Source organism: Onychostoma macrolepis, chromosome 17 (genome assembly GCF_012432095.1).
Source record: "Onychostoma macrolepis isolate SWU-2019 chromosome 17, ASM1243209v1, whole genome shotgun sequence".
NCBI classification, from domain to species: Eukaryota; Metazoa; Chordata; class Actinopteri; order Cypriniformes; family Cyprinidae; genus Onychostoma; species Onychostoma macrolepis.
The window spans coordinates 3,156,267-3,169,086 of record NC_081171.1 but is presented as its reverse complement, the minus strand read 5'-3'; the positions used below and the strand labels follow the sequence as shown (position 1 = coordinate 3,169,086).

The window sequence follows — 12,820 nt, the reverse complement described above, 5'->3', positions numbered from 1 at the left end:
ACTGGGGAATGGGGCGACCGTTGGGTTTGGCGGAGCGGCAAGACGACGCTCCCGCCACCAGGAGAGGGGGGGCCCACCAGTGGCACGCTGGCGGCAGTGGGCCTCACCCCGAATAGGCCGCGAATCATATCGCGGCGGGTCCGGAGCACGCGGGCCGGCAGGTCCGTGCAATGTCCGCAGTCGGACTCGACCAGCGCCGCCTCGGCGTGGGCCAGGCCCAGGCAGGCGACGCAGTGATCGTGTTGATCCGGCGGTTCTATTGGTCCCGCGCAGATCTTGCAAACTGTAGCCATGATGAATTCAACAGGTGAAGTAGAAGATTCTGATGTAATTGTCGCGGGCACCGCATTTTATACTGCCTCTCGAGCTCGTCAGTATTTGCATACGGTTGCATGCTTCGCGACAATTGGCCAGTCATTTGACTGGCGTGAGCCAATAGGACTTCAGGAAAGGTTGAAGGGAAGGAGTTCCCATAACGGAGAAATTCGCCGTGATGTCTCGTGAAAGCTCGAGAGGGAACCAAAGGCATTACAAAACCAAATGATTAGTACTGTGAAAAAACAAAACAAAACAAAACAAAAAAAACACACACACATTACTCAAAATTCAGGGTCAGGGATTTTGATTTTTTAATCTTATGTCTCCTCTGCTCACCCAGGCTGCATTTATTTGCATTATGTTGTGGAATATTATTACAATTTCGAATAAGTGTTTTCTATGTGGATATATTTGAAAATATAATTTATTTATATGATGCAAAGATGAATTTTCAGCATCATTACTCCAGTCTTCAGTGTCATGTGATCCTTCAGAAATCATTCTAATATGCTGGTTTGCTGCTTCAGAAACATTTCTGATTATTATCAATGACAAAAACAGTTGTGCTGCATATTTTTGTGACAATTGTGATACAGTATAGATTATTTTTATTATTTTTTAAAAAACATTATTAACTGTTATTTTAATACATTTAATGTGTCCTTGCTGAATAAAATTAAATTCTTTAAAAATAAAATATTTCTTAAAAAAAAAAGAAAAAAAGGAATATATGAAAATAAAATAATATGTATTTATTTTTCAAAATACAAATAATTAAAGAATAAATGAAAATAAAATAAAACCTTTGAATGGTCGTGTAATTAACTGTAATCGTAAACAACTGTAAACTACTTTTTTTTTTTTTTTTTTTTTTAATACTTTAAACCTTTTCTTCTTTGGATCAACATGCATTGCTGAATCATTCACATTAAGACCAGGAATGTGTATTAATAAAGCAAATAGAGTTTTTTAATTTCATGCCAACTTTATAGCATATAGTTGGTGATCCATGTTGATGATGTTTTTAGCCGAATAGCGATAATCAAATCAATATTTCCTTTTTGGTTAATGATTACATAACGTACCCATTATATCAGATCACATTCAAGTTCAGATTTAGTGCTTTAATTGGAGCAGTTGTGCATTTGGCTTTAGCGAGCGTCACGCAGCATTGTGAGAGTGCCAAAGTAATGACTGCACGACACCGAGAAAATAAACTCCCTAGAGCCACTGCTCACCCCTCTGCCCCTCGTTTTCACTCCCGCTCCTACAGTAATTTCAGAGCTAAAGACATGGAACGACAACTCAAAGTGCGAGGCTGTGGCTTTACGACCAGAGTCCATCATCAAAGAGCAATTAAATAGTAAGTGTTGCTGATTGGGCTGGAACGAGGCACGCCGTCAGAATAATCGCTGCCGTCGGAGGGCTGGACTCGAGGGGTGTGGTATTTCAAGACTGTGAAAGGTTAGGAGACGCCCGGCGAGAGCATGCTGTCGGCCACCGCGATTAGCACCAGGATTCAGTGCACAAATATGACATTTGATGAGCCGGTGTGAACATGTGGTGCAGATACACAAGCTGTGTTTGTGTATAATGCCGTCAAAATGAGAATTCCTTCACCCACTAAATACAGCTGTCTCAACACAAGCAGTCTGCCATGGAGCTCAACTTCATGCATATTTCTGAAAAAATGCAATGATCTTGTACCTGTACTCGCTAAAATGCTTTAAAAATGCATGCAACATTTATTGGAAATACAATGGAGATGCTCAGCAGCGGCCAGAAACTTGATGCCAGACTTTCTTTTTTGTAGCATTAAAAAATCCTTCCAAATTTCCTAATCCTAATTATTAACAAAAATAATAACAAAATGGATTAATGCACAATGATGAATCATTCACAATAATATTTTAATTTCATACTTCCTTTAAAATAGTATATGCAATGCCAAGATAATATCCAGAGCATACAGTTTATGCTTCAGACATTATGGACGCAACAATCTTGATATGAGGTTCATAACTATGCTATTGTATTTGCTTTATTTGTATTGTAAAATGCTCTAAGAACAAAGTATGCATGCAACATTTATCGTAAATAAAATGGAGATGCTTGATAACGTTATGCATGACTTGCATTAAAAAAATAATAAATCTTACTGACCCAAACTTTTGAACTGCAGTGTATCTACCCTCATTACAAACACAGTAATCAGTAACTGCTTAGATTATTACCCGAATAATCAGACCTATGATTTTTTGGCTTGATTGGATGGTAAAAAGCATCTTTTTTTTCTTTGGATTAACATGCACTAATGAATTATTCACAATAAGACCAGGAATGTGCATTAAGAAAGTAAATAGAGTCAATTCTAATTTTATGCTGACTATACTGTATTTCTGTACTATACTATATTTCTTATACTGTGGAAGTCAATGGCTGCCATCAACTGTTTGGTTACCAACATTCTTAAGAACATCTTTTTTTTTGTGTTCAACAGAAGAAAGAAACTAATACAGGTTTGGAACAACCTGAGAACTTTGGAAAAGTTTTTTGGGTGAACTGTTCATTTAAGGATTGAACTTCAGCACAAAAATGGTCAGGTTTTCACCTGCTGGATGTTAAAGCATATACAGTGGGGCAAAAAAGTATTTAGTCAGCCACCAATTGTGCAAGTTCTCCCACTTAAAAAGATAAGAGAGGCATGTAATTTTCATCATAGGTATACCTCAACTATGAGAGACAAAATGAGAAAAAAAAAATCCAGAAAATCACATTGTAGGATTTTTAAAGAATTAATTGGTAAATTCCTCTGTAAAATAAGTATTTGGTCACCTACAAACAAGCAAGATTTCTGGCTCTCACAGACCTGTAACTTCTTCTTTAAGAGGCTCCTCTGTCCTCCACTCGTTACCTGTATTAATGGTGTAAGGATCCACCCGCTAGTCCAAACAACGGAATCCAGCGGCCTGGTCGAAGGCTTAATGCATGTTCGGTCTTTTACTTGCGCTTCTGAACTTATCAGGATTTAGTTTCAATTTTGATCTGACTCCAATTTCAAGTGATCATTAAATTTAGACAATATTTATAATTAAACTGATCACAGATATTGATTGTACATTAATTTAGATATTTGATTATTCTGGAAATCCTATACTTTCAATTATTCATTCATTAGCGACCTAGTATCACTTAGCAATTCACTGGCCAACTGCGAACGCACGGCACAAACTCGCCAGTTGATCTTACTCAGAGGATGCAGGGTGACTATAATACCTTTAAATAGGCTGCACCCTGCTAGCACATAATAAAAAGTGTATTTCTTCTATAATCACGAAAACTGTAACTTGTTAAGTCAGTGACAGACAGAAGTCAGAAGATCCCTAATGACGAGCCCCCGCTTCATTCATTGGTACTTAAGTATGATCTGTCCTGGACGCAGATTTGTGGAAACACTAGACTACAACTCTAATCTACTGGAAAAAATTATTTCAGAAGAGATCAGAATAAGTCAAATATAACAATTTATTATTGGTCAGGTAAAATTGTATCACTCAAAAATATCAAATCATCTCAATACAGAACATCAAATTCTCAAAGATTAATCTAAGATTAAATGATGCATACCAGACCTTAGGAAATACATAGTATGGAGTGTAGAGACACACCACACTATGGGCTCATTCTGGCTACAGAATCGCCCTGACTGATTTGCAACTTTCCCTTAAATACTACCAGAACAAAAGGCCCATAAACATTTATTCTCTGCCCCAAAACAGATTAGATCTGTGTATGGGGGATGAGAAACCTCTCTAGGAGCTGTTCTCGTGCCCCAAATGGTCACACCTGTAGAGCAATGTTTATCAGGTTTTGAAAGGAGACCGCCCACACAACAGAGGTACAGAATTGACTACTGTGAAATTGAGACCAGTTTACCCATCGCATCGAGATCTTTAAAATGATACCAAACATTAAAGGGTTAAGATCATTAATTCTTAAGATATAGTAACCAGTGACCAGTACCATGAGTCCAGGGGGGAAGGATGGGTGAGTGGACCAATGATCAAATGGTCTTTCTCTCAGATCTTCTTGTCTGATTAGAGAGTTTATTGTCTTGTGGCATGACATTTGCATTGTAAGGGTTTCTGGGTGTTTGGCTTCACAAAGAGATCAAAGCCTGATTGAAGAGTTTGTTCCTGACATTTGCATTGTAAGAGTTCCTAAGTTTTGGCTTCACGAGGAGTTATTTTCATAAAGGAAATAATTTCACTCCCTACAAAGGCATCTGTTTGAACTTATTATCAGTATAAAAGAGACCTGTCCACAACCTCAAACAGTCCAACTCCAAACTCCACCATGGCCAAGACCAAAGAGCTGTCAAAGGACACCAGAAACAAAATTGTAGACCTGCACCAGCTTGGTGTGAAGAAATCAACTGAGGGAGCAATTATTAGAAAATGGAAGACATACAAGACCACTGATAATCTCCCTCAATCTGGGGCTCCACGCAAGATCTCACCCCGTGGCGTCAAAATGATCACAAGAACTGTGAGCAAAACTCCCAGAACCACACGGGCGAATGTGGTTCACCTAGTGAATGACCTGCAGAGAGCTGGGACCAAAGTAACAAAGGCCTCAAATCCTGCAGTGCCAGACGTGTCCCCCTGCTTAAGCCAGTACATGTCCAGCTCGTCTGAAGTTTGCTAGAGAGCATTTGGATGATCCAGAAGAGGATTGGGAGAATGTCATATGGTCAGATGAAACCAAAATATAACTTTTTGGTAAAAACTCAACTTGTCGTGTTTGGAGGAGAAAGAATGCTGAGTTGCATCCAAAGAACACCATACCTACTGTGAAGCATGGGGGTGGAAACATCATGCTTTGGGGCTGTTTTTCTGCAAAGGGACCAGGACGACTGATCCGTGTAAACGAAAGAATGAATGGGGCCATGTATTGTGAGATTTTGAGTGAAAACCTCCTTCCATCAGCAAGGGCATTGAAGATGAAACGTGGCTGGGTCTTTCAGCATGACAATGATCCCAAACACACCGCCTGGCAACGAAGGAGTGGCTTCGTAAGAAGCATTTCAAGGTCCTGGAGTGGCCTAGCCAGTCTCCAGATCTCAACCCCATCGAAAATCTTTGGAGGAGTTGAAAGTCCGTGTTGCCCAGCGACAGCCCCAAGACATTACTGCTCTAGAGGAGATCTGCATGGAAGAATGGGCTAAAATACCAGCAACAGTGTGTGAAGACTTACAGAAAACGTTTGACCTCTGTCATTGCCAACAAAGGGTATATAACAAAGTATTGAGATGAAATTTTGTTATTGACCAAATACTTATTTTCCACCATAATTTGCAAATAAATTCTTTAAAAATCCTACAATGTGATTTTCTGGATTTTTTCTCATTTTGTCTCTCATAGTTGAGGTATACCTATGATGAAAATTACAGGCCTCTCTCATCTTAAGATATAGTAACCAGTGACCAGTACCATGAGTCCAGGGGAAGGATGGGTGAGTGGACCAATGATCAAATGTATTTTTTAAGTGGGAGAAATTTCACAATTGGTGGCTGACTAAATACTTTTTTGCCCCACTGTACTTACATTCATTTTAGACATTATGGATGAATTACCTTGATATCAGGTTCAATGTTGTGCTAATGTACTTGAACTCACTAAAATCCTCTACGAATGAAGAATACAATGCATGCAATACTGAAACAATGCATACAATACATGCAATATTTATTGTAAATATAATAAATGATGTTCAACGGTGACCAATAACTTTATTCGCATCTGTTTTTTGGTGGCATTTAAACAAATAATTAAATAAATAAATCTTATAGAGCCAAACTTGCATCTAACCCCAATTATAAACAACAGTAATCACTAAATGCTTAGATTATTACCCAAGTAATCAGACGGCAAAAAGTGTCTCTTTTTTTCTTTGGATTAACATGCATGAATGAATCATTCACAATCAGACCAGGAATGTGCATTAGGGATGTAAATAAAGTCACTTTTAATTTCATGCTGCCTTTGAAATAATATATAGAGGTATATGCTTTAGACATTATAGATGCAACAACCTTGATATCAGGTTCAATACTGTGCTAAATTCTCTAAACACTCCAAGAATGAAGTTTATATTTGAATGGTAGTGCATCTATCTAATACTTAAAAACCTATGATTTTTACCCTGACTGAATGGTAACCCCAGAATCCCAGAATGCACTGCAACAAGCTTTTATCGATATTCTAGGTGTTGTTTGTCTATTATTTACATTTGGCTTCTTTTAGGCTCATTAGTCATCAAATCCTCTGGAAACTCCACAGATGTTATGAAGGCTTTAAATCTCACCGAGCACCAGAGCAACTCACAGAACAGAGTTTCAAATTATCTCCAGTTTACTTGAGTTCTGACGTGACCAGGCAGCTGTCTATGTAGACAGTTTACAGCAAGGCAACTCACTGAGTTTCCAAACAGAGCCATAAAAAATAAGAGTGAATCGATGACAAACAGCAAGAGCACCTTGCTGCTGCCCCCGATCGTCCCGACGGCAGCCTTGAGACGCGGACTGACTGAAGACATCATGTGATCGCAGTACATGTCATGCTTATGAGCGTGAAACTGCAGGCAAGATGGATGGTGGGCTATAAATTAGGAGTCAGCGGGGTGCAGTGGGCGGTCGCTCTCTCTCACAAGCCCACTAACAAACCTCCACGCTCCTGTCAGACCGAGTCTCAGCGGACCGTTCACAAGTCTCATTCATACTGCACACAACAATGGTAAAGCTCGGAGAAATGACCGGTTCCAATCTGATTATCTGGCTTTAATACACTTTCAGAGTCATGATATTGATGACATCAATTTGTTTGCATGATTTTGCCTTTTGACAAAAAGCTGTTCCAATATACTAGATATTTTTTCAACAGAATGCAATATTAAATATTGAAAATAATTAAAATAAAAATAAAAATAAAAATAAAAACAATATATTGAAAAGTCTGACATTTAAAATTATGCAATATATAGGCTACAAATTATTATAATTTTTTTTCAAGATTGAGATTTATACAATTATATAGCTGAATAAATAAGCTTTCCATTGATGTATGGTTTGTTAGGATCGCACAATATTTGGCTGAGATACAACTATTTGAAAATCTTTTTCAATATTGAATCGAGTATATTGAAAATAATCTGCATATATCTTGTATTTATAACAAATGCATGAATTATTATTATTAAAATTTATTTGAAAATGGACCATGTACAATTTTAACATAAATGGCTAGTTTTCATCCGCTAAACTCCACAGATAAACTCAAAATCAATAAAATGACAAAAAACGACATGTATATACAGCCGTTTTTGAAAATTTCTATTTATTTATTTGTAAATTTAAAATATGTATATATGTAATATGTACTATGTAATAAATGTAATAATTTTTAATACATTTAATTAAAATAAATTGTTATATTTACACAACAATTACATTTTTATATTTAAAATAAAATATACAATATTTTACAATATTTTTACAATTTTGCCCTTTTTAAAAAAAAAAAGTCCTGTTAGTTATATATAACTTACGCCATGGTCTGTCTGATTCTGATTGGCTGGCAGGTGTTGATTAAATTCGTTTAACTGCACAGGTAGTTCCAGGTCAGTTTAATCACGTTCTGTATTAATGCGCTTCCTATAAACATTGGTAACCATAGTAACATACAGTTACAGTTGAATAGTAATAAAGACGAAAATAACCGTCATTTTTATCGTTCGGTCAAATATTGCAGCGCAAATATTATTAACATCTATAATATGTGAATGCTGGCAAATGAACATGGCATAAACGGGATAATCAACGGCTAGCTGTGCATTAAATGATTTGAATGCACTTCGCGGAGGCTCCGCTGCGCGTCGGGTGGTTCTTCGCCTCCACGTCGTGCATTCAAATCGTTTAATGCACAGCTAGCCGTTGATTATCCCTTAAATATATATACACACACACATATATATTATAAAATAATTGTACATGTCAGTCAGACAGCCTTGGCATTTGTTGAAAAGTGGAACATTTTTTTCTTTTGTCAGAATAGGCTACACTGCTCAGCTCAGCTTTATGCTGATAGTCAAAAGTCTGGCTTCACAAGACCAAAATAAAGAGCCGACGAGACCACAATGAGCCGACAGAAGCAGTGAGATGGAAACTGGATGTTAGTGCCAGAAGAACAAACACAAATTGATTCCTCATGTCATAAGAGTGATTCTGCATGAAGAAATTAGTATATTTCAATATTCCCAACTATGAAACGGTTTTCAAATGCCAATATGGTTTGTGTTTACATCATCATCCCTTGTCATTTTGACATTCTGTTCCTTTTAAAGCTACTGACTGTGTCACGACCTCAGTGTAACGGTCGATTATAGCTCTAGTCCACGGCAGAGGCGAAACCCGATCCAATCTCCTCCATGCATCTGTGCCACAGTCACCTGCCAGCAAAATACTCCCTCCATACTTCAGCACAGATCCAATTATCAGATTGGCTCCCAGCATAGAAAGAGCTGACCACACGCTTATCTGAAACGCCTAATGGCTTCCAATCAAATGTTTAATTCAAAGAGCAGCTTTATTGCATGGTACCTTTCCACATTATCCAGGTTCCCGGCCACTCCGAGTCCTCCGATGGTGTAAAGCTTGCCGTCGTACACCACGCTGTTGTGCCGGCACCGCGGGACTGTCATCCGAGACACCAGATTCCAATTATCCAGCAGGGACATGTAGCACCACACGTCTGCCAGCGTGACTCCAGACTCAATGCCTCCTAAAGAGGGTACAAGCCCAAACAAATGAGTGCTGAAGTCTCCATTTACACCCTCCAACATCACACCTCCATTAATACACAGCTGATGAAAAGACAGAAACACATAAAACAGCACAAACATCTCCCTCTCTCAAGGATTCAGCTTTAGCTGCTTCCAGAAACGTTTAGAGAGACAGACAGATATTTATAAATAAAAGTCTAACAATTTATTTTTTATAAAATCTGATTATACAATAAATCTCTATGAATTTAAGATTTTTATATGAATATGTATATAATATAAACAAATCAATGCATCTTTATAGATTTTTTATTTTATATTGATATATACATTTATAGATTCTATATATAAATTTGTTTATCTCTTATGAAATAAATTGAAAAATATATATTTATTTATTCAATCACTATATAAAAAGTATATGTATATAAATACATTTATTTCTTTAACATGTTTTATTTTGTAAAAAAAATATATATATATATATGTTTTGTAATAAAAATATTTATATATTTTATTTTACAAAAATATACACAATTTTTAAAATTTATTTTACTTGTTTTTTTTAAATTATATATATATATATATATATATATATATATATAGTAAACCAATACATCTTCACATCTTTAATACAACTCTTTATATATTTTTCTCTGCATTATTTTCAGATTTTTGTTTTTTTAATTCCGGTCATATTTTCTGTGGTGTGACATGCTAAAAATTTAATATAAAAAAAAAAGTGTTTAACAGTATTTTGCTATTTCTTTTAAAGTTATGCATGTGAATTTTGTGAGCTCATATTAATTGAAAGACTGCATGGAATATTTGTCATATGCCAGGATCATTTAAAATAAATTACAGAAGGAAAATGCTATTTAAAAATACATACCATACAGTAACTAAGACATACACTTTCCTTTTTACCATTATAAAAAATGAAATCTAAAAATCTTGATGTCCATGGATCTGTTATGCACTACTCATATACAGTTTTCATTACCAAACTGCCACTGCAGCTTTAGAAGCGTTGTCTTTCCTGTGCTATCGATTTTATCCTACTTGATTTGTGGGATATTTAACATCATAATTTGACACACAGCCAGTCGTAAAGACAGAGATGAGGAACAGCCATCTGCCTTCCCATCATCCCTCAGAGCGTGAGCTGCTAAATATAAAAGCAGACACCTGCAGGCGGCCACCAAACTGCAAGTGACACACTGTCGGCTTGATTACCTGACAGGTAGATATTATCCCCCGCCGATATGACGGAGAAGAACTCGCGGTTGTAGAAAGGCAGGCTGGCCAGGGGGTACCACTTGTTGTTCTGAGGGTTGAAGCAAGTGACGGCTGTCAGCGAGCGCTGGTTCATGCCGATGACCTGGCGCCCACCCACCAGCACGATCACCTCAGCAACACCTGTGGAGATGCACGCAGAAACAAACACTTTGACATTCACAGAAATAACCTGCTCAAAGCAACACATCGGACCAGATTACACTGCGAGATGGACTGAGCTGAGCTCTGTTACTGGTGCAAGCTGGGTTTTTGTGATAGTTATAATGGGTGACCAGGTGACTGGGTGAATGCTATTTACACTAGCACTCAAAAGTTTGGATAATAATTAAGATTTTTTATAATTTTGAAAGAAGTCATAAAAAATAGGCTGCATTTATTTAATTAAAAATACAGTAAAAACAGTTAAACTGTGAAATATTATCACAATTTAAAATTGCTGTTTTCTATGTGAATATATGTTAAAGGGGTGGTTTACTGCTTTTTTTCTTTGCTTGATTGTGTTTATGGGGTGCAATATAACATGTCTTCGTGTTTCGTTTGTTAAAAAACGCCTTATTTTTCATATATTTCACCTTTATTGTAAGCCGCTTTCTCCTCTGTCATTTGAACGACCGGTTGACTTCCTGATTCTCTGAAACCACTCCCTCAGAAACGGGCAATGGGCTCAGATTGGTTAGTTGGGCCGGTGTGTTTTGATTGGCTAAACTGCGTACTGCACATTGTCCGGAAACTTCACGCCCATTCCCTTCACGGGCGACAGTTGCATGTGCTGCGGTCAAATGTAAATAATGGTGTCAATATTGCCGTATCAGTTTGAGCCAGAATCAGACCCAGAAAGCGGTAATGAAGAGAGTCAAGCAGAACTTCTGCAAGCACGGCTCTTACTAAACGTTTCTGAATGGAAGTTTGCTGTTGTGATTATATATCATTTTTTGAAGTCTTATACACACAAAATAGCATCGAACTAACTGGCTACTATAACCAAACAGCGTTGGCTTGTGTTTACGTTCTTGACCAAATCGAAAAATTACGTCAAAGTATACGTGGAAAATACATTTACAAAATTAGTACATAATTACAAATTCGGGTCCAAAATGTTTGTACGCGTTTGTCATAGACACACGAAATAACATTTAACTAACTGGCTACTACAGCCAGCGTTGGCATTTGTTTACAACCTTGATCAAACTAAAACATTACGTCTGAAATTATATATGCAAATACATTTAAAATTATTAAATCTTACTTACAGGTTGTGGCCCAACAACTGCTGCCTCTGGTTTTAAAGTTGGAACTGCTCCATGTTTTAGTAATAGTTTCTTTGTGAATCCATTGAACTCGTGTAGATTCTGGAAGCTGTCTTCCGTAAAATGCGCAGCACAGAGAGCTAAATTAGGATTGTAATTGTCAGGAACATAACCAAACATAAATTTTAACCATTGCTGACGAACTACAGCGTCCGTAGGAAGCCCGAACACAGAAGACCTGACAGCTGGGTGAAAATAACACCGTTTCGACGGCATGGCTACAACTCTCCACTATAACTCTTCCTCTTCTACAAAGCCGCAGAACATGGCCTTGCCCCCTCTTTTGCATGTTCCGGAGGGAGGGGTTGATGCAAATTTATGGGTTTGTTACGTATGCAACCCGGGAAGTATCTCGTTGTAGTCCCATATGAGTCGTTTTTGTAGGCATTAAACTTCCTGATTTTTAAAAGATGATATCTCCGCTTACATTGAACTTTCAGCGCAGCAACTTTGCAGATACTGTTCATGCACCAACAGCAACATTACACACTATTTAAAATGAAAAAAGTGAAATCGCAGTAAACCACCACTTTAAATTGTAATAATATTTCACAAAAATACTGATTTTACTAAAAAAATGCAGCTTTTCTAAGCAGAAGAGACTCATTTCAAAAACATTCAACTTACACTTTTAACTGGTACGGTATGTACAAGGGTTTATAAGCGCATGTGATGAATAACTGGAGCTTAATGCAGTAAATATGAAGCAGACAGACAGACAGCTTTTTGACATGCAAGTTCAACAACCAAACAATACATTTAATAGAGCAATTTTTGTTCAGAGCGAAATTATCTACAAACAGAAGCTGTTTTCTGATCAATTATGAATGTGCTTTCCTCTCTACAGCGCATGAAGTCTCTACGCCGACTGCTTATGCCACATCACGGGCCTTTCATTCTGTAATTCATTTTATTCTGACACAGAAATACAAAAAAGACAAAAGAAAATGGAAAAAGGAAAACCACAAAGAGGTAGCGAGAAAACATTTCATAAGAAAAAGGGATATAACAAGGAAAAAATAATAGCCTCTGAGTCAAAAACATGACAATTTTGGGGA

The 12,820-nt window shown here is 37.2% G+C and overlaps 1 protein-coding gene across 1 annotated transcript in view; it reads right to left on the bottom strand.

Moving 5' to 3' along the window:
- LOC131523453 (kelch-like protein 29) overlaps window positions 1-12,820 on the bottom strand; it is a 143,231-nt gene that overhangs the window by 41,178 nt on the left and 89,233 nt on the right. Inside the window, exons 10-11 of the mRNA XM_058749847.1 lie at window positions 10,393-10,575; window positions 8,975-9,155 (exon numbers count right to left, since the gene is read on the bottom strand). Of these exons, the coding sequence (XP_058605830.1) occupies window positions 8,975-9,155; window positions 10,393-10,575 (364 nt within the window). The remainder of the gene's footprint in view (window positions 1-8,974; window positions 9,156-10,392; window positions 10,576-12,820) is intronic.